General features: G+C 42.6%; 2 protein-coding genes across 2 annotated transcripts; both read left to right on the top strand.

The window, feature by feature from the left end:
- Positions 1 to 7,761: 7,761 nt before the first annotated feature.
- Positions 7,762 to 10,951, top strand: LOC121805338 (lanC-like protein GCL2). Its single transcript, XM_042205146.1, has 6 exons — positions 7,762 to 8,073; positions 8,832 to 9,010; positions 9,722 to 9,833; positions 9,919 to 10,035; positions 10,124 to 10,441; positions 10,504 to 10,951. Exons 1-6 carry the CDS (start codon positions 7,870 to 7,872, stop codon positions 10,840 to 10,842), a joined length of 1,269 nt encoding a protein of 422 aa, XP_042061080.1. The 5' UTR covers positions 7,762 to 7,869; the 3' UTR covers positions 10,843 to 10,951.
- Positions 10,952 to 14,772: 3,821 nt separating this feature from the next.
- Positions 14,773 to 16,754, top strand: LOC121803102 (clathrin light chain 1-like). Its single transcript, XM_042202807.1, has 3 exons — positions 14,773 to 15,698; positions 16,077 to 16,230; positions 16,314 to 16,754. The coding sequence occupies exons 1-3, from the start codon at positions 15,439 to 15,441 to the stop codon at positions 16,737 to 16,739; spliced, it is 840 nt and encodes a 279-aa protein (XP_042058741.1). The 5' UTR covers positions 14,773 to 15,438; the 3' UTR covers positions 16,740 to 16,754.
- Positions 16,755 to 22,235: the final 5,481 nt, after the last annotated feature.

A 22,235-nucleotide genomic window follows, 5' to 3' on the forward strand; every position in this document is an offset into this window, starting at 1 on the left:
AAAAGAGGTTGAAGTATATGTTGACGACATAGTTGTTAAAAGCAGAAGCACTTCGGAGTACGAAAACAATCTCAAATCCACTCTCGACGTGCTCAAAAAAGCCAACCTCAAACTCAATCCCCAAAAATGTAACTTTTTGGTAGATTCGGGAAAATTTCTGGGTTGTTGGGTTTCAAAGGAAGGACTCAAGGCAAATCCCCTAAAGGTTCAAGTTGTTCAGAACATGGCAATGCCGAAGTCCATACATGATGTGCAAAGGCTAACTGGATGTCTAGCCGCACTGAATAGATTCCTTTCCCAAGCAGCCGAAAAGCAAATGCCGTTCTTCAATGTTTTGAAGAAGGCACCAAAGTTTGAGTGGGGAGCCGAACAGAAAAAGGCTTTTGACGAACTCAAAAGTTATTTAACCGAACTTCCTATTCTCTCTGCTCCAACAGATGCCGAAGTGATATTCTTATATTTAGCTGCATCAGATCAAACCATTAGCGCGGTGCTTGTACGAGAAGAAGGCCTAAAACAGCGTCCTATCTACTTTACAAGCCGAGCATTAAGAGGTCCCGAAACAAGGTATCAACCTCTGGAAAAAATTGCTCTGGCATTAGTAAATGCAGCAAGGAGACTGCGGCCATATTTCTATGCTCACAAAGTATGCGTCTTAACCGATCTTCCACTTCGGCAAGTTTTGACTAAGCCAGAAGCATCAGGCAGAATTGCCAAGTGGGCCATAGAGTTGGGAGAACATTCAATAGAATATCTACCTCGGAAAGCCATCAAGGGACAAGCCTTGGCAGATTTTCTTGTAGAGGCAAAGTTCGATCAGGCAATCCCTATTATTGCCGAACAGAAAAATCCTACCAATGATGAACTGACACAGCCCCAGAAACCCGAAGTAGAGCCGCCGGACTGTTGGATTGGATTCGTAGATGGAGCTTCGAATAAGACAGGAAGTGGAGCTGGTATTCTACTTATCGCTCCCGACGGACACGAAGTAACTTATTCACTTCGGTTCTTATTCCCAACCACTAATAACGAAGCTGAATACGAAGCCCTTCTTGCCGGACTTCAGTTAGCGCAACGTCTACTTGTCAAATCTCTCAAAATTCATTGTGATTCACAAGTCATAGTGAATCACATGCTGGGTACAAGTGAAGCCCGTGATGAAAGGATGAAAAAATACTTGGACAAAGCGCAAAGTATTAGCCGAAATTTCTCTTATTTTCGGATAATCCGCATTCCCAGAGCGGGAAATAGCCGAGCAGATACTTTAAGTAAGTTGGCCTCATATCCGAGCTCAAAGGTGGAGGAATTACCGCACAGAAGCATTGATGAAGCTGAAGTACACTCAGTAACCAGTTCACCAAACTGGATGACGCCAATATTAAAGTATCTAGATCAAGGACAACTGCCCGAGGATAAGAGAGAAGCAAGGAAAATCACATGCCGAGCACGTCGGTATGAACTTCATGAAGGAGTCCTATATAGAAAGTCCTACCTTCAACCGTTATTGCGATGTGTAGGACCAGAAGAGACGGATTACATCCTTAGAGAAGTTCATGAAGGATCTTGCGGTAGCCACATCGGAGCTAGAGCATTAGCTAAAAAAGTTCTGAGATGGGGATATTATTGGCCAACTTTGGTACAAGAAGCAGTACAACTAGTTAAGAAATGTACGAAATGCCAAATCCATGCAAATATCCCAAGGACGCCGCAGACTGATCTATGTGCTATGCAAAGCCCTTGGCCTTTTATGCAATGGGGCATAGACATAGTAGGACCACTACCACAAGCTCCCCGGCAAATGAAATTCTTGATCGTTGCCGTGGATTACTTCACAAAGTGGGTGGAGGCTGAACCATTAGCTACGATAACAAGCTCAAAGGCATTAGATTTTGTCTGGAAGAACATAGTTTGCCGATTTGGCATACCCCATATCCTCATTTCAGATAATGGGACTCAGTTTACTGACAAAACATTCAAGAATTGGTGCCAAGAGTTGAATATTCAACAGCGGTTCACTTCGGTCTCTCACCCACAAGCAAGCGGACAAACGGAAGTAACAAACCGTACTTTGGTGAAAGGATTAAAAACTCGGTTAGAACAAGCCAAAGGACAATGGGTAGAAAATCTTCCTCAAGTCCTATGGTCTTACCGAACTACACCAAAAACCTCCAACGGTGAAACTCCGTACAGTCTAGTGTACGGCACTGAAGCCGTAATTCCGGTTGAGATCGGCATACCCAGCCCCCGAACCCTTCATTTCTCAACAGAACTGAATGACGACGGACTGAGAGCCGAACTAGATCTTGCCGAAGAAAGAAGAGAATTGGCCTTCATAAAAGAAGCCAAGTACAAGGAGCAAGTAACCCGGTATTATAACCAAAGGGTGAAAAAGCTGCAGTTTCAAGTGGGAGATCTCGTATTGAGAAACAATGAAGTAAGCCGAGCAGAAAAGCTGGGCAAACTTGAACCCACATGGGAAGGTCCGTATCGGGTGTCAGAAGTCCTGGGAAAAGGGTCTTATAAATTGACTCACATGTCAGGAGAACAAGTACCCCGAACATGGCATATTTCCAACCTCAAGAAGTTCTATTTGTAAGAGACAAGGTCCGGTCAGTCTTGTGTCTAGTTCGGTCCTAGGGTTATGTGCTTTCATATTTTTATTGTTCTTGTGTCTAGTTCGGTCCTAGGGTTGTTGTTCGTTTTTTTTTAAAAGTTTAAAATCTTTTTCGTCCTTTTTATTTGTCTCTCTATGTGCGTTTTGTCTCTTATAAATGTTACTGAGGTATACTGTTCTTTAAAGGCTGATCCCCTTTTTAGATCAATTATTAAAGACAATTGTGAGTCCAAGCTTCTAAGGAAGATACAAGACTCCACAATTCAGCTTAAGAAACAAGCAATTCGTCTGAAACGAACTGCAATAAGCCGAAAACCACTTCGGTTAACTAGGGAAAGTCCAATCCAAGCGATAAAACTCGCCAAATAAGGACACAAACTAAGTCCGGTCAAAGAAGAGTTTACTTCATAAGACCGAGGACGAGTACGGGGAAAGTCCAATCCAAGCGATAAAACTCGCCAAATAAGGACACAAACTAAGTCCGGTCAAAGAAGAGTTTACTTCATAAGACCGAGGACGAGTACGGGGAAAGTCCAATCCAAGCGATAAAACTCGCCAAATAAGGACACTAACTAAGTCCGGTCAAAGAAGAGTTTACTTCATAAGACCGAGGACGAGTACAGGGAAAGTCCAATCCAAGCGATAAAACTCGCCAAATAAGGACACTAACTAAGTCCGGTCAAAGAAGAGTGTACTTCATAAGACCGAGGACGAGTTCAATAAATGAAATAAAAAATCGCTGAACTGTAAATACGCAGTGATAGAAGCGAAATGAAAAAATTTCATTTACTAAGTCTTGTTGGGCATACAATTCCGCTGCCCTACGAGAATGCGTTACACCATTACAAAGGACTACTCTACTGTCTACGGTTGCTAAAGTTGAGCCACCTATCCAAAAAGTCCTCATGATGCTGAGTTCGGGCGTTCCGAGCAGTTGAAGAATCAGTAGGTGGACGAGATGCTCTGATCGACCTACCGCCTCTTCTCTGAGTCCGGGAAGTTCTAGCACCTCGGCGGCGAAGAGTCTCTTCACGAAGCATTCGCTGATCTTGCTCACTCATATTCACCACTCCTCTACGAACTTCAGGGCGTTCTTGTCTTGACGTTTCCGGTTGCTCCTGAGTCCGTTGCTGACTTGGAGTACGTTCTTGTCTTGACGTTTCCGGTTGCTCCTGAGTCCGTTGCTGATTTGGAGTAGAATTTTGAGTAAGTGGATTAGAGGTTTGAGTTGGAGTGTGAGCATCTGTTAGCGGGAAACGGCTAAGGAATCTCTCAATTGAGGGACGCCGGGAAATAATGATGTCGTACAGAGAAGCCAAGCGCCGCAATGATTTCACAACTTGTTGGCAAGCCGAGCTCTCCAGCACATTGTTCTTCCGGAGTACATGAAGCTCCTCCCACAGTTCATCAACTTGATTCTGAACTTCAGATATAGTCATTCCCCCGCGCCCGCAGATGAAATCTTCATATGCAGTCCTCTCAGCGATGACAGTATTCAGCTCGGCCTCCAGATCTTTCTTTATGGACTCTAAGTCCTTATTGTTGGACTCCAGCTCCACTAAACGAGCCAAGAGTTCATCATACTTCATCTGGTCATCTATAGCTTTTTTCTCAGCTTCATTTAAAGCCGAAGAGTATAGCCGCTTCCAGTGAAGTACCTCCAGCTCCTTAGAGTAAAGAATACGAAGCAGCTATGTCAGTTCGGCATTTCAGTTTACCGAGCAGGCAGTAAACCACAATAGGAGTAAAAGAGATTAAGAAAAGCTATAAGGAAGACACGAGTGTAGAAAGAAGAATTTTTTTTCATTCACAAGAAAAAATTTACACAAGGAGGGCTTCATGGCCATTTTACAAATAGAAAGAAGGAAACTAAAATAAGAGAGGGGAGACGAAATCATACTTCGCCAGTTTCGTCTCCGGCTTCCCTGTGGGTTTCAGCTTCTTTCTCCTTGTCGACCTCGGTCTCAGCCTCGACCTCCCTCCTCCCTCCCTCCTGCTCGGCGCCCCCATCGCCGATCTGCTGCACCTCTTGCTCGGCGTGCCCGTCGCCGGTCTGCTGATCCCTCTGCTCGGTCTCCTTGCCGGCCTCATTTTCCTGCTCACCCTCTTTGAAAATTGAAGCGGGTGAAACAGGCCCCAAGGAGGCAAAGATGGCCTCCATGTTCTCGTCACGGTCAGCACGGCAATTACGGACTCGTTCAGCAGAAAGCAGGACCGATGAAGACGCAAGCTCCTCAAGGAGCGGCAGACTCTGGAGGCGCGCTGCAATCTCTCGGCCATACAGCGGCAAAACGACTTCGGGTTCCTGCTCAGCGTTATCGGTCATCAATTTCAGCAGATCGCCGATAAGGGCCGAAAATTGATTGCTCAAAAAGAGTTTCTCCGTGTAAACACGGAGAGCCTCCCCCTGAGCAACCACGGCAGCAGCCTCCCTCTGTTTCGACTGCTCTCTCTGGATGATGAGCTGGTTTTTGGCACGCTGGGCTTCATCCTGAGCCGAGATCCTAGCGGCCCTTGCCTCCTCAAAGTCTGCCCGAGCCTGTTCGGCCTGGTGACGAGCAACATTTAAATTCCTCTGCATCTCATCATAATCGCTGGACGCTTTAGAGAGTTCAACTGTGACGAGTTTGCAGAGCATATTGTTCCTCTGAAAATGGAAAAAGGAAAAAGTCAACAGAGGGGCCACAAAAAAATATAGGAAAGAAGCAAAGCCAGAAAATCAAGAAGAAAATTCACCTCTACAAAGTCCTTTGGCCATAAGAAGGGCTCAGAGATATGTGCCGAAGTGGCCGTAACCACTCCTGATCCAACACCCCCCTCGACAATGTCTCTCTCTGGCGCTTTTGGGGGTTTCTGAGTCTTCGCCTTCCCCCTTGCCGAGGTCGATCCCGGCTTTTTTGGATCCGAAGACGGACTCGAAGAGGTCTTCTGCCTCTTCGGATTCTTCTCGGCATCAGACGCCGAGCTGGTGTTTTTCTGTTTCTCCTGCTCCTTTGATTCGGAGGATTTGCGACCAAGCCTGCTTAGCATGTTCACTGCCAAAAAGCAAGAAAACAAAATTAGTTTTCGCCGCTAAAGCAGTAAAGCATAAAAAAGAAATCCTCACCCTCAGTCTCTTCGTCCGAAGACGAGGAATCGAACACGAAGTCACCCTTGACGAGCTCAGATTCCGAATACTGTTTCCTAATCATGGGAATCTTATTGAGCTCGCCCTCGAGCTCGTCCAACGGTTCTACCCGAGGATGAGGAATTACGGACTTCGGCCCTCTCCAGGAAAAGTCCGGAGCCGCTGTCCTATTGTAAAAAAAGAAACGATTTTGCCACTTCGGCCATTTGGTTTTACAGAATGCTCTGAAGGGCTGTAAAGGGATCAAGTAAAACCAGGATCCCTTTCTCTTAAACTGAAAGAAATTAAGGATTGCCCTCAGAGACAGATCCTTTTCTAGTCTACGCAGCTCGGCAGCAAAGGCCGATAAGTGCCTCCAAGAATTTGGAGTCACCTGACCTAAAGGAAGTTGAAAAAAATCAAGAAGCTCTACAAAGGCAGGGGGAAGAGGGAAACGAAGCCCGCATTCTAAGCAGGCTTCGTAAACAGTGGCATAACCCTCCGGCGGCGAGTTAGCCCTATGAATGTCGTCGGGAATCACCACTAACCCCCCAGGAAGAAAATATTTTCCGTGTAAGGATATCACAGTATCCTTACTCAAAATGCTGTGAAAATATTCTACCGTCTTCTCCCCGGACCTTTTCCGGCCAGAAGACCCCTCACCCCCCTTCCTACCACTACCTGATTCAGAAACAGTTTCAGAAGAAGAAGACATGATTCTTACTCTTTGATGGTCGAAAGTCTCTGAAGAAATTCTTGAAGAGGCGGAAGAGAATTTTACGAAAAAGAGAGAGAATGCAGAAGAAATAATCGCAAAAGTGTTCCAATGATGAAGAGAGGAAATATTTATCAGATTCGCAGAGGCGTTTTCAAATTCGTCGCACCGTTTCAAATCCCACTTTTTCTAGATTCTCTGGCCGGATTTGCTGTCGCATTTAATGCAGACACGTGCAGAGCACGTCCCCTGGCGTTAGCCTCCCCCTTACACTTATCCAAAATGCCGAAGTGATTCACTTCGCTTTTCGGGGGGGGTGGTGATGGGATACGAACTAAACAACTAAACAATAATTGCGAGCCCAATAGCAGTGGCGGCCCATCAGCCCAAAACCCAAGAAAGAGTATCAGTTCGGCACAACCAAAGAGTTCGGTCACAGCCTATAGCTCGGTAAAAGCCGACCAATCGAGCTCAACTCTCAGATCGGCAAAAGCTGATCGGCAAAGTTCAGCAGTTCGGCAACCAAAGAGTTCGGTCACAGCCTATAGCTCGGTAAAAGCCGACCAATCGAGCTCAACTCTCAGATCGGCAAAAGCTGATCGGCAAAGTTCAGCAGTTCGGTCTCAGTATTCGACCGAACAAGGAGATAGTGGACCCATGCAGGATCTCCACGACCTCCATTACACCCACGATCTATTTAGTGGTATTAAGCAGTTATCAACCCCCCTACCAGGGCTGCAAACCACGATCTTAGTTCGAATGTATAAATAGAACTTAGATCAGATAGACCAGGGTTAAGCTCTAGATCCTGAATCTTATAGCAAATCAGTATTGTAATCTGTAAGCGAGACCAAGCAATACAAATTTGCCCTCTCTTCTTCCCGTGGACGTAGATTTACCTCAGTAAATCGAAACACGTAATTTTCCGTGTTGTGATCGTTTATTACTTGCATTCATTCCCATCAAAAATTCGCCACATCATCAGATGAAATATGCGAAGATGACTGTGACGAGGTACGCTCTTCAATTGCTAATTCCCCTTTTGCGCCATAACTTTCTCTCTTCAACTATACAAAATGCTGAAATTTTAAAATGTTATTTTCCAATTTGTCTTCAACGATACACCCAATTCTGTATCAAAGGCAAACACGCATGAGACTCATGCGTGTTTAAACAAAGACGCGACACAGTAAAGCGTCTTTGTTTATACACGTGAGAGAGAGACGCGTGTTTCATTTTTAAACACGCGAGTCATTGGAAATGGTTTTTTTCCGGGTACAAATGACGGATATCATCTCCCACGATGTACATTTACGGAATTTCGCCGCCACGTTTGTGAAACTTGTCAACGTGTTCCAGTTCCATTCCACCTCTTCTTCCTTGATTACTGTTTTCAGCTAAGTCAACCCCATTTCTGTATTCACACACAAAACAATGGCGGACCGCTTCTTCCAGAATGAGATGCCCGACTTCCTGCAAGAAAACCCCAACATCATCGAAGAGGAACCCACGGAAAATCGCGAGAGGGTTCAAATTCACCCGCAGGGTACTCGCGACTCGCTCTTGAGGTTTCTCTCACTGCCATACTCCTCTCTCTCTCCACAGCTACAGCGTGCAGCCCTCGACCTCAAACAAACTGTACTACCCCCATTGCTTCCACCCTCCTTTTTGTCCTTCAGTTTTAACTCTCTGAATTATGCTTAAACTGATTTCTTATTGGTTGATTTGCTCATTCTTCGAAATACTAATACTCAGACTGCCAAAATCCCACAACCTGTTTGATGAAATTCCTCAGAGGAAAAGGTTAAGGTTTAATTAAGCGCTCCTTTGATTTTCAATTTCTTTTCTAAATAAACCCACCGGCCTTTTATAATTGTCTAAATTTGGTGTCGGAATTTTTACTACAATAACTGGTAAAACATGTTTATCAAGCTGGAATGTTGAAAAAATGAATCTACAAGCGATCGGGGGATATTTAAATAATTCTGAACTATTTCAAAAATAAATTGAGGCATAATTAAACAATCATGAGCTTTTTCTAAAAAATTGAAGTTGGGGTTTATGAATTAAACAAGCTTTACAGTTTAGGTCATAAATTATGGAGTACTCCTTTATGGATTGATATAGACTGTAGTACAACTCATGTATAGATTGATATAGGCTGCTAGTATGGTGTTATGCTGCTGATCCAAGTTACACGCTTCAATTTTCGTGTAAATAGAGTGCTGCAACTTGAATCTCATTTCTTTTTTACTTGCTTTAAGACATAGGACTAGCTAACTGATGGTAGGTAGTGTTACCCCTCGTTTTTGACATATAATGAAGTAGCTTCTAGTGTCAGGATTGTTTCAATGTGATGTTGCTTAGAGTTATACGAAGTGGTTTTATATCCACAGATTTTGGTGGAGACGTGGGGGCTGAGCGGGCGAATTGTGAAAGACTACTCTCTCTATGCCGGCACATTGGGAACTGCTTATTTGCTCTTCAAATCTTTCCAAGTGACTGGTAACAAGTATGATTTGAGTCTATGCTTAGAGATTGTCAAAGCCTGCGATTCCTCTTCGACTCAATCCAGGTTGTGCTTGTACCTTACTCTCATTTATGCATATTAAGTTCCAAAGTTCATTTATGTTTTGTTCACAAGTAATACTTCTCTGTGCTGATTGTCAAAGACTCTAAGTTAATCATTAGGAAGATTAGGGTTATCCACGTTTAGTTTCTCTAAATTTTTAATGAATTTCAGAAATATGTCTCAAGCTTAGGTTTTGTCTTCAAAACCCCCAAACTTTGCAAAACGTTTGATTTATACCTTGCTTGACATACATAATCCAGTGACGATCGCTGAGTTAGCTTGCCGGATTCTTAGGTGGATTATTAAAAAGTTAACATGATTAACCCCCAAAAATCCACCCCAATTAAACTGTAATACATATAAGTATCCACCGAGCTGAGTCAATGTATCATAGCCATAGTCAGATCATGTCAAGCGGGACATAACTCAAACATTTTGCGAAGTTGGGGGTTTTTTTAAAGAGAAAACATAAGTCATGGACACAATATAGGAGTAGCACAAAATTTGATACATAGTTGCTACTGGATGCACCCGTTCCTTGAATGCTAAATCAATACAAAATGGTGGGATCAGTGTTGGGACATTGCACATTATTCCGTGCTCTCTTTAGTGTTTGTATCTATCCCAAATAAGCTCAAGACTACACAATTGGTTCGTCGAACATGAAGTTGTAGTTTGTGCAACACCATAATCGTTAGGTATGAATGGAGTCAGGGATGTAACCTTTTTATGTGGGAGAGCCGGAGTATGTGCTTTGGGAGCCGTGGCTGCAAAGCATGTCGACAATTGCAAGTTGTTCGATTACTATCTCTCCCAATTCAAAGAGGTGAAAATTTCCTTGGCGGATGTTTTTAGATCTTTAGTTGTTATAACTGCACCAGTTAAGTGAGAATTTCATTGTGCAAAAACAGATAAAGCCGTCGAAAGATCTCCAGGACGAGTTGTTGTATGGTAGAGCTGGGTATTTGTGGACTTGTTTGTTTCTGAATAAGCATTTCGGCAAGGATACTATTCCGGCACCCTACATGGTACGTCCACTCGTTAAAACCTTCATTTGTGTTCTATTCAGGAAAAATGCTAATTTTTTCAAATAAACGATTTGGATGGTGATGGCAGGGTGATATTGTGAAAGAGATCATCAGGAATGGAAGGGAACTAGGAAAACAGGGAAGGTGCCCATTGATGTTCGAATGGCACGGTGAAAGGTATTGGGGTGCGGCTCATGGCTTGGCTGGAATCATGCATGTTCTGATGGAATTTGAACTAACATCGGACGAGCTCGAAGATGTCAAAGGAACTCTCAAGTACATGATCAGCCGTCGGCTTCCAAGTGGGAACTACCCTGCTGGCGAAGAAGATAAGAAACATGATGCTCTAGTACACTGGTGTCATGGAGCTCCTGGGGTCACCCTCACGCTCGTCAAAGCTGCTGAGGTGATTCAGTATTTCATTCAACTTTTCTGTTGATAATGTATAAATGATTTGGTGATATACAGGTGTTTGGGGAGAGGGAGTTTTTAAAAGCTGCCATGGATGCAGCGGAAGTGGTTTGGAACCGCGGCCTGCTGAAACGGCTCGGGATTTGTCATGGCATCAGCGGAAACGCTTATGCGTTCCTTGCCCTCTATCGCCTCACTGGGATTGTCGAGTATCTATACAGAGCCAAAGCTTTTGCCTGCTTCTTGCTTGACAGAGCCCACATTCTCATGTCGATGGGTGAGATGCATGGAGGAGATAATCCCTTTTCGCTGTTCGAAGGTGTTGGAGGAATGGCTCATCTCTTCTTGGATATGGTTCAGCCTAAGAATGCTAGATTTCCAGCCTATGAACTCTGATGATATCTGTTAATAAAACGTCTCGATTACATGTTTATGGATGCTTTGTATAAATTAATACTATTTCAGCACTTTCTAATCTATATCTATCTGCCTTCCAATTCACTAATTGTTATTGTTGCTCTGGCTGATTCATTTCTGCTCGATACATGGTTTTCAACGTCATTGGAACTCCTTTCTGTGAAAAAACCAGGTTCGTTGGGGTCGGCAATAGCTGCTTCCTCGCATCCTAACATGAAGACCACGGACTTATGTGATACGGATTGGAGGAGGGGGAGAGAGAAAGATGGTTGGGCCGGCAGAGAGAAAGGAGGAAGCTGGTGGAGAAGATTAAGGGAGAGCGCTGATTCCTATTTTTATGCTTTTCAAATATTTGTTATTCGGTTTCCTTTATTTTAGCACTAGAATTGCCTATATATAGAGAGAGTCTCCTAATAGAGAAATTTAAAGGTCCCATTGAACTCGAAATCTTTAATCTTGAGCATTAGGGATGTCAATCGGGGCCAACCTGTTCGGGTTCGGGCTAACCCGTTAGGATTGTCGGGTCATTCGGGTACGGGCTATTCGAGTTATGATTTTTTCGGGTTGTAAAAATTTAACTCTAACCCTAACCCTTCGGGTTTCAGGCTAACCCGTCGGGTTATTCGGGCCAAAGTGTTTTCAAAAATCCCGCATAGTCAAAAACACTAAGTGAGCTACATATAAATTACTTTCATATCAATCTATGTTCAAACTTAAAACTAAAGATATTAAGTACGATAAGTAGTCAAATATCACCAAGATTTAGCCCATTACATGTTTAAGAGAAACAACGAAGTACAATTAAAATAAAATCTAAGCATTTGAATGACGCTCTTCCACATCAATAACGTTTGAAGCATCAATTGGATCATTGGCATCGAGCTCATAGTCTTCATCATCTATTAAAAAAAGATATTATATAGTTTTTGATAATTTAAGATAAAAAAAACTTACCAAAAAAAAGATATTATATAGTTTTTGATAATTTAAGTTAAAAAAACTTACCATTGGAATACCCACGCAACCAATTACGTAAACAAATAAGAGCTTGCACTTTTTCAGGAAGGAACCTATTTCTATATTTATTCAAAACATGCGCTCCAATACTAAATGAAGATTCTGATGCTACCGTTGTTATAGGAATGCTTAGCACATCACATGTCATTGTAGAAAGTTCTCCAAAGTGGGATGCATTATCTCTCCAATACTTGAGTAAATCAAGCTCACCATTTTCAGCCATCTGACCTTCCTCCAAATAAACATCCAACGATGACTTTGCTTCAGAAGTTGCACCTGCTTTATTCTTATATATCTACAACATTAATATTAGAAAATAGTCAAAGTCATAAATAAAATAAGCACAACTATGAATGCATGAAATATTTGAATAAAAATTAAATTACAAAAGTACATGAAATATTTGAAAAAAAAACTTACAGCAAAGTCGTCTTCCTCCCAATTCAACAATGCTTGATTAATTTCTCCTCCCCTTACTTCTTCACCCATGAATTCACGTTCTGTGACTTGAGAACTAGAACTTCCACTACTAGCTTGAGGAAATTTAAATAAAGATACCCCAACACCCCTTTTCTTAGACTCATCATATAAAGCATACAATTTCATCTTCAGCTTCAAAATTTTATCCTTGCTTGTAAGAGGATCAATTCTTGAATAAAAATAATCCAAAACTTTGAACTTCATTCTCGGATCAAGCACTGCTCCTATAGAGAGTATTTCACTATACTCTTTCCAATATTTATCAAATTTCAGTTTCTTCTTAAGAGCCATAGACTTGACCACTGCATCTTGATATTCGGACATTTTATTCAATAAAGATGCAATCTTCCAGATTTCCATAAAATAGAGATTGGAAGTAGGGTATGATGAACCAGAAATCAAAGTAGTGATATTATAAAATGGCTTTAAGAATCTACACATCACTTCTCCTCTTACCCACTCTTCCTCTGTCGGGCATTGCGTATAATTCAAATCTTCAAATCGCAACATATCAAAAACATGCCGGTATTTAATTCCACTACAAAGCATCAAATATGTGGAATTCCAACGAGTAGGCACATCCAAGCAAAGTGAGGAAGTGAATTCAACACCAAATTTTGAGCACATTCCTTAAACTTCATCAATCTGCCTTCAGATGCTTTTACATATTTAACACTGCCTCTAATCTTTTCTATAGCATCACAAGCAACTTTTAACCCTTCTTGAACAATAAGGTTCAAGATATGTGCACAACATCCAACATGAAAATATTCACCCTTGCACTGATTTTTGTATTTGAAGTCTAGTCTTCAAAATTTGAACCATAGTATTATTGGCAGACGCATTATCCAAAGTTAAAGAAAAAACTTTCTTCTTTATCTTCCAATCTACCAATATATCAAAAATCTTTTGAGCCAATTCGGGTCCACCATGCGGAGGAGGCATAGAACAAAAGGCAAGTATTTTGCTATTTAATTTCCATCTATCGTCCACATAATGCACAGTCAAACAAATATAACCCGAATTAGTGAATGCAGTCCAAACATCCGAAGTTAAGCACAACATCCCAGAAACATTATTCAGTCTAATCCTTAGTTTCTCCTTTGCAGAATTATACAAGTTTATCACATCAGCGGCATGAGTATTTCTCGAGATGAATTTTACATCAGAGTTCAAATAAGCGTGATAAGCTCTCACATGTTCAAATTCAGCCCAATTCAATGGAAGATCATGTGCAACCGTTATCTTAGTCATCATCTCCCGACAAATTTTCAGGTCTATTACTTTAGACCTAGCATTTAACTTTCCCTCATGATCACGGAACATAACATTCAAATTTCCAAACATTGATTTTTTCTTACACAACTTCAAATGACGACTAAAAGTAGAAGTTCCGTGTTTTGTACCTTCATATGTGTATACTTGATCACAGTGATTGCACGTGACGGTAAACTTTCCATCCTTATTGGGCTCTTTTGCCTCCGTAAAGTGATTCCAAACGTCAGATGTTTTCCTTTTCTTAATTTTTGAATCATCTTGAATCTGTACATCTTCATCACTTTCCTGAATTCCCTCAACAAAAATTGGAGATGAGTCTTCCATATCAATCAACTGCAACATAAAAAGTAGAAAACAAAATCTATATATTAATAGAACAGTCTTCAACTTCGAGGTGTGGAAATAAGAATGCTCAAGTGTGAGAGAAGAAAGCATACCTGATGAATGAGTTCTGGCGTCAAGTTAAATGTCACACTGTTTGACTGAAATACAACAAAAGAAACAGAAATGAGAGGTATATTGTTAATAAATAGAATAACCATGGACCATACTGACGTTATCAAAATTTATAATAAGGCACGTTTCAACTGATGCAATGGAATCAAGCTATATAAAGATTCCCGGTTAAGTATAATAAATATTAAAAATACAACACAAAATGTAATCGGTTAATAAATGCGATTAGTCTAATTAAATTTCTTTGACATGCTATATTCTTGCTAAAACAGTCTTTGTTCTTTCATTGAGTTTCATCATAGCAAAGAAGAAAATAAGAGGGAGAGCCTTAAACTGTAGTCGAAGAGGAATAACTAAAGTAAAAAATACTTTATTACTTGTATGATTAGATCAAAAGTGTTATCAGACATGATTTCAATACAATTCAAATGTACCATTGTATCTAAAGAATAGTTACGAAGAATAAGTAAAGGAAAGGAAAAACTTGGTATCGTTTTTCACCTTAACTCAGTACCGAAAGCACAACAAGAACCAAAATGGCCCTGATAATTAGAAAACAAATCAGGTAAGAATTTCCAAATATGATAATTCAAGTATGAGGAGTGGGGAGACAAGAGGAGCAAGTTACCTGATCTTCAATTTGAGAAAGACGTGAGGGAGTTGAATTTGAGAAAAAGGCAATCTGAGATTTGAGAAAGACGTGAGGGAGTTGGATTTAGAAAAAGGATGCGCATCAATATTAGAAAAACCCTAGATGAAGTTAAATCCCTAAATATTAATTTTTTTAAATAGAAACCCGATGGGCCAACCCGCAGCCCGACCGTGTCGGCCCGGCCAACCCGACAGGGTCAACCCTAATAGCCCGATTTCAAATTCGGGCTACGAAATTGCAACCCTAATCCTATATTTTTACCGGGCTATTCGGGCTAGCCCATCGGATCCGGGTTATATTGACGTCCCTATTGAGCATTGCTTTTCTACCTATTAATTGGCCAACTCATACACACCAATTAGTAAGATGGATTCATTCTAATCAATTTGGACAAGCTATACACGTCATATATTGGATATGCGAGAGGTGTGACAAGTCTTTTAAATATATTCATCTATTGAATTGTTCAATATGGCAAATATTCCTCTAAAAATGTCGAAGATATATTTTGAAAATATGTTGAGCTATTGAATTGTTCAAGATGGCAAATATTCCTCTAAAAATGTCCAATCCAATGCCACAAAAGAAAATCCACAGTTAGAAATAGCTTAAATGCATCGCTTTCTTCTCCAAATCTCATCACAGACATAGCCTGTGCTCACACATACATACACAAATTAGGTTTCGAAAAAATGGAAGGATTCGACGAAGATGTCTACGTCGGAAAAAACGACGGCGCCGGGGACGACAACGCCATGCACTACGGCTACGAAGGCGGTGCCCCGCCACCTACACCGCCGCCGCCACCGATTGAGGGGTACGGCCAGGGGAAACTGTACAACCTCTCTGCCGACGACGAGGGCATCTTTTCGGAGGCAGACGCCGGCGGCCCGCTGCTGCCGGATCCCAGCCAGATGCGCGAGGAGGGATCTGCATTTCGCGAGTGGCGCCGGTCAGCTAATTAATTTAATAGTAGTATTTGTTATTATTAATATCAAAGAGGATAAACACGTGGGGAAACGTCTTAACAACTGAATTGTGCATATCATTATCAGCTAATTAATTTATTTGTTAATCTCAATTGATTTATATAATCATTTAATTCATAAGAAAATGAAACTAAATTAAAAGTTTGTGTGCGTGTTAAATTTAATGAATTTTTTTTTTATGGATTTTACTAATTCAAGCAATTGTATAGTAGTAATATGCATGCATGTTGATGTTGGCACTGTGAATAAAATCATTCCCTAGTTTGATTCATCCCCTTGCTCGTCGTCTAAAATTCATGAATTTAAGCCTGAAATATTGTTTTATTTATACATGTAAATAGTCAAAATATGATTTATTTGGAAGAGAAAGAAAAGAAGGAAAAGGAGATGAGAAATCAGATCATTGCTGAAGCTGATGAATGGAAACGTAAATTCTACGAGAAGAGGGATCAGACGTGCGAGACCAACAAGACTCACAACAGAGAAAGAGAGAAAGTAAACATTCCCTTTTAAATTATAAAAAGGATCTTGACTTATTAATTGGAGGGAAAACGTGTTAACTAATCGTTAATTGGCAGATATACTATGCACAACAAGAGAAATTTCACAAAGAAGCAGACAACCAGTTCTGGAAAGCGATAGCGGATATCATACCCCGCGAAGTCCCCAACTTCGAGAAGAGGCGGGGAAAGAGAGACAACGAGAAGAAACCATCAGTTTTCGTCGTCCAGGGGCCGAAGCCTGGGAAGCCAACTGACATGGCGAGGATGCGTCAGATCCTCGCCAAGCTCAAGACGAACCCTCCGCTTCACATGAGGCCGCCTCCCCCAAAGGAGGAGGGCAAGGATGGAAAGTCGGAGGCTAAGAATAGTGGGAATGAGAAGAAAGACGGGGCAGCAGATGAGGCCGCCTCGTCTGCTGCCAAAGCTGCAGTAGCAGATGGAGCGCCGACCGACGGAACATCTGCTACCGATGGAGGCAATGGGAATGTGGAGAAGAAGTGACCGATTGATTAAATGTGTTGATTCTTTGATTTTTTTTTATTTAGTGTGTGTGACCATTTATATATGAACCTTTTAGTTTCTAGTGAAGAAACTTAGTGGAAACTACTTGATTTATTAATGGTTAACCTTTTGGTCATTTTCAGAGCCGTTGTTTCTATATGATGAGGAATTTTGCAATAATGCTTCTATGGCTGAGTAAAACATTTTTGGGAGGATAAATCAAAATTCACTAATAGTTCGTGTTTTTTCATAATTGGCTATATTTTTTCATGTAGCATTATTTTTGTAGTGGAATACTTTTAATTTAAAAGTATTCCACTACAAAAAGAGGAGTAATTTTTAATGTCTTCTGCAATAATGTATGGTAGTACTAATATTTAATTGGTGCCGAATTGGTATCACACCTATTGGATCTCATGGAATGACTAAAAGCACATCTTGGTGTGATATTGCCTAAACAACATTTTAGGTAAATAAAGGAGTTTGGCTAATTTATTTTACTTGCACATAATATTTACTTTTGGCATTATAAAAATTACTATTTGGTCGTTTGAAGTAAGAAGCCAACAACTTCATTGGTTGTGCTGCAGTTGAAATTAACCACAGCTATTGTTGCATTCATATCTTCTGACACAAAGGAACTTACTCTCAAGTTAATAATTTGCATTTTTATGGAGTATACTAATATAACTACAATAGATATAAATTACGTAAAGTACTATGATGGGGTACGTACTAAACAAGCCCAATAGCAGTGACGGCCCATCAGCCCAAAGCCCAAGGAAGAGTATCAGTTCGGCATTACCAAAGAGTTCGGCCCTAGCCTACAGCTCGGTAAAAGCCGACCAATCAGTTCGGCATTACCAAAGAGTTCGGCCCCAGCCTACGGCTCGGTAAAAGCCGACCAATCAAGCTCTACTCTCAGATCGGCAAAAGCTGCTCGGCAATAGCTCAGCAGTTCGGTCTCAGTATTCGACCGAACTGGGAGATAGTGGACCCATGCAGAACCTCCACGACCTCCACTACACGATCTATTTAGTGGTGGACCCATGCAGGATCTCATGACCTCCACGACATCCACGACATACTTAGTGGTGATGTAAGCCACGACCTAGTTAGTGGTGATGTAAGCCACGACCTAGTTAGTGGTGATGTAAGCCACGACCTAGTTATTGGTGATGCAAGCCACGATCTTAGTTCAATGTATAAATAGAACTCAGATCAGATAAAGAAGGGTTAAGTTCTCTAGAGATCAAATATCAAATAGCAAGTCTGTATTGTAAGCTGTAGAAAACAGATCAAGCAATACAACTCTGCCCTCTTTTCTTCCCGTGGACGTAGATTTACCTCAGTAAATCGAACCACGTAAATCTCTGTGTCGTGATCTGCATTTTCCTGCATTCATCACCATCAAAAATTCGCCCAACCATTACTGGCACCGTCTGTGGGAAACAGAAAACCAAATTTGTGATAAAGCGAATTTTTGACCCTTTTTCCACCCCAAAAAAATGCATACCAGATCACATACTACCCGCAATACCGTTCGTGAAAACCATGAGGAAGCTAGTCCAGCCCGCAGGTCCGGAAAACAGCCTCGGGAGACATCTACTTCCAGTTTTCACGATGAAGGAACAAGCCGCTCAAAAGGTCCACACACCGAGTCTTCCCAGCAGCCTGATTTGAATGAGGCTGTCAAGCTGTTCTTGGCTGAGAAGCAGGATGAGTTCTTAGCCTTCCTGCAAAAGAGCCAAGAACCGAAGACGAAAACGGTGGATTCTCCTTCCTCATCCAGACATGAAAGTCACTACCGCAGTAGTGCCGTGTCTTCCAGGAAGAAGAATCCTCAACCCCGACATGTTCCTGTTCCTCCTCGGTACCGGAATCACAGGAGATCTCCATCTCCTCCATACCGAAGAGATGTCGGGTTCGCCATGTACGGAGCATTGAAGACTCCGTTCTCGGACGATATCACCCGAACTCCCCTTCCACAGAACTACCGAACTCCGTCGATGACTTATGACGGGTTGGTGAATCCTCATGACTTCCTGGGACGCTATCAGTATAACATGGCGAACCAGGGTCTCAATGAGGTCCACATGTGCAAGCTGTTTCCCGAGCTGCTTATCGGGAACGCAAGAAGGTGGTTCGATAGCCTCCCCCAAGGCAGCATTAGATCTTACCGAGATCTAATGGATGCTTTCCACAGGAGGTTCTTTCAGAAAGCGGAAGCCCGAATCACTTCGGCTCAGCTGCTTTCTATACGTCAAGGTCGCGACGAAAAGATCAGCGACTTTATGACGAGATTCCACAAGGAATGCCTACAAGTAGATGATCTCAATGATCTACTTGTCATTTCGGCATTCCAAAATGGAATCCTGCCCGGAGCTCTCTACAGAAAGCTCGTGGAATGCAGTCCGCAAACAGCTCAACAGATGTGGGACATTGCGGACCAGTTCTCCCGTGCCGATGAGGCAGACCGTCGCAAACGGTCTTTAGACAGCTCATCCCGAGGAGACAGGAGGAAGCCCGATCACAGCGATCAGGGACAAACTCGCCGAACTCCTTTTGGCGATCAGGGACATCCTCGCCGAACTCCTTTTGAAAGGATTCAAAGGACTCCGGTGCAAGACCGATTGGGGCCACGTCTCAATTCTGAGAAGCCGCCCGCTCAGTTCGTACCATTGAACAAGTCAAGAGCGGAAATTTTCGAACTGCATTCCGATATGTTCGAAAAACCAAAGCGGATGACGAAATCGGCCGCGCGTCGACCTCAGGATCAATATTGCTCCTTCCATCAAGACCACGGTCACGATACCGAGGAGTGCCGACATTTGGCTGCAGGTATTGATGCTCTTGTGAAAGCAGGGACATTAAAAAAATACCAAAGCAAGCAGCCGAAAAAGAACAAAAAGCAGAGAGGTGCGAACTGCGCTCCTCAGGATCCGAAAAGGCAACAGGATCCCGAAGACGATGACGAGCAGCAATATGATGGAGTAATCCTGACTATTGATGCTCTCCCTGCCGGGAAGACTAAATCGTCCCTGAAGTCAGAGCGCAGAGGCTTCAATCGAGAGGAGCCAACGCATAAAAGGCTGAAGCAGGACGAAGTGATTACATTTTCAGATGCAGATCCCGTCCCGGCCATCTCTCCTCATCAAGACGCTATTGTCATCCAAGCCGGAGTGGCAAACAAACTGATCCACAGAGTGTTTGTGGATACAGGAGCGTCAGTCAGCATTCTTTTTAAAGAATGTTTCGATAAACTAGAAGTGGATCCAGCTCGGCTTAGTCCGGCACCACTTCCTCTGAAAAGTTTCGCCCAGGAGGACACCCGCCCTGAAGGTATTATCAGCCTTCCGATCACGGTGGGAAAAGCGCCTACAAGCTCCAGTACGATGATCGAGTTCTTTGTGGTAAAAGCTCGGTCTCCGTACAACATCATCCTGGGAAGAGACTGGCTCAACGCAGTTCGGGCCGTTTGCTCTACTTATCATCTCACCATCAAGCTCCCCACTAAAGGGGGGATAGCGGTCATCCGAGGTGATCAAAAGAGAGCAAAAGAGTGTCTGCAGATTGCGCTTAAAAGTGCCGAGCAATCAGATCGGCATCATCAAGCATAGCAATCACAACAGCCGGAGTCAGAGGCAAGCGAAATGACCGAAGTCACACCAGAGCCGAACTCAATGACCGTTCAGTTATACGAAGATGATCCATCCAGAACGGTCAAGATCGGTTTCGCGGGAACGCCTCTACTCCGGGAAAAGACCATCCAGCTCCTCAAGGAGTACAAAGATGTCTTTGCATGGTCTCCGTTGGACATGACCGGAGTGCCCTCTGAGGTAATCACTCATCGGTTAAATATTGATCCATCAGTCCGGCCTATAAAACAGAAGCAAAGACTCTTTGCGGCAGAAAGAAATCAAGTCATCCATGACGAAGTCCGCCAATTACTGAAAGCGGATGTATTATTCGAGGTGAAATATCCCTCTTGGGTGGCCAATCCTGTGATGATCAAGAAAAAAGAAGGAGGATGGCGGATGTGCATAGATTTTACCGATCTAAACAAGCACTGTCCTAAAGATTGCTATCCCCTTCCGAACATAGACAAAAAAGTAGAAGCTTTGATCGGCTTCGAAATTTTCTGTTTTCTTGATTTATACAAAGGCTACCACCAAGTCTTAATGGATGAGAATGATGCTCCAAAAACGGCTTTCATTACTGACTTCGGCATCTTTGCTTATAAAAAGATGCCGTTCGATTTAAAGAATGCCGGAGCCACATATCAAAGGATGGTAGATAAGCTTTTTCGGCATTTGATCGGAAAGGAGGTTGAAGTGTATGTTGACGACATAGTCGTTAAAAGCAGAAGCACTTCGGAGTACGAAGACAATCTCAAGTCCACTCTCGACGTGCTCCGAAAAGCCAACCTCAAACTCAATCCCCAAAAATGTACCTTTTTGGTAGATTCGGGAAAGTTTCTAGGTTGTTGGGTTTCAAAGGAAGGACTCAAGGCAAATCCGCTAAAAGTTCAAGTTGTTCAGAACATGGCAATGCCGAAGTCCATACATGATGTGCAAAGGCTAACTGGATGTCTAGCCGCACTGAATAGATTCCTTTCCCAAGCAGCCGAAAAGCAAATGCCATTCTTCAAAGTGTTAAAGAAGGCACCAAAGTTTGAGTGGGGAGTCGAGCAGAAAAAGGCTTTTGACGAGCTCAAAAGTTATTTAGCCGAGCTTCCTATTCTCTCTGCTCCAACAGATGCTGAAGTGATATTCTTATACTTAGCGGCATCGGATCAGACCATTAGCGCGGTGCTTGTACGAGAAGAAGGCCTAAAGCAGCTTCCCATCTACTTTACAAGCCGAGCATTAAGAGGTCCAGAAACAAGGTATCAACCTCTGGAAAAAATTGCTCTGGCATTAGTAAATGCAGCAAGGAGACTGCGGCCATATTTCTATGCTCACAAGGTATGCGTCTTAACCGATCTTCCACTTCGGCAAGTTTTGACCAAGCCAGAAGCATCAGGCAGAATCGCCAAATGGGCCATAGAGTTGGGAGAACACTCAATCGAATACCTACCTCGGAAAGCCATCAAGGGACAAGCCTTGGCAGATTTTCTTGCAGAAGCAAAGTTCGATCAAGTAATCCCTGTCATTGCCGAACAGAAAAATTCTACCAATGCCGAACTAGCACAGCCCCTGGAATCCGAAGTAGAGCCACCGGACTGCTGGAGCGGATTCGTAGATGGAGCTTCGAATAAAACGGGAAGTGGAGCTGGTATTTTACTTATCGCTCCCGACGGACACGAGGTAACTTACTCACTTCGGTTCTTATTCCCAACTACTAATAATGAGGCCGAATACGAAGCTCTCCTTGCCGGACTCAAGCTAGCGCAAAGTCTATTTATCAAGTCTCTCAAAATCCATTGTGATTCACAAGTCGTAGTGAATCACATGTTGGGTACAAGTGAAGCCCGTGATGAGAGGATGAGGAAAT

The sequence above is a fragment of the Salvia splendens genome, chromosome 5 (assembly GCF_004379255.2).
Source record: "Salvia splendens isolate huo1 chromosome 5, SspV2, whole genome shotgun sequence".
In the NCBI taxonomy this organism is placed as follows: Eukaryota; Viridiplantae; Streptophyta; class Magnoliopsida; order Lamiales; family Lamiaceae; genus Salvia; species Salvia splendens.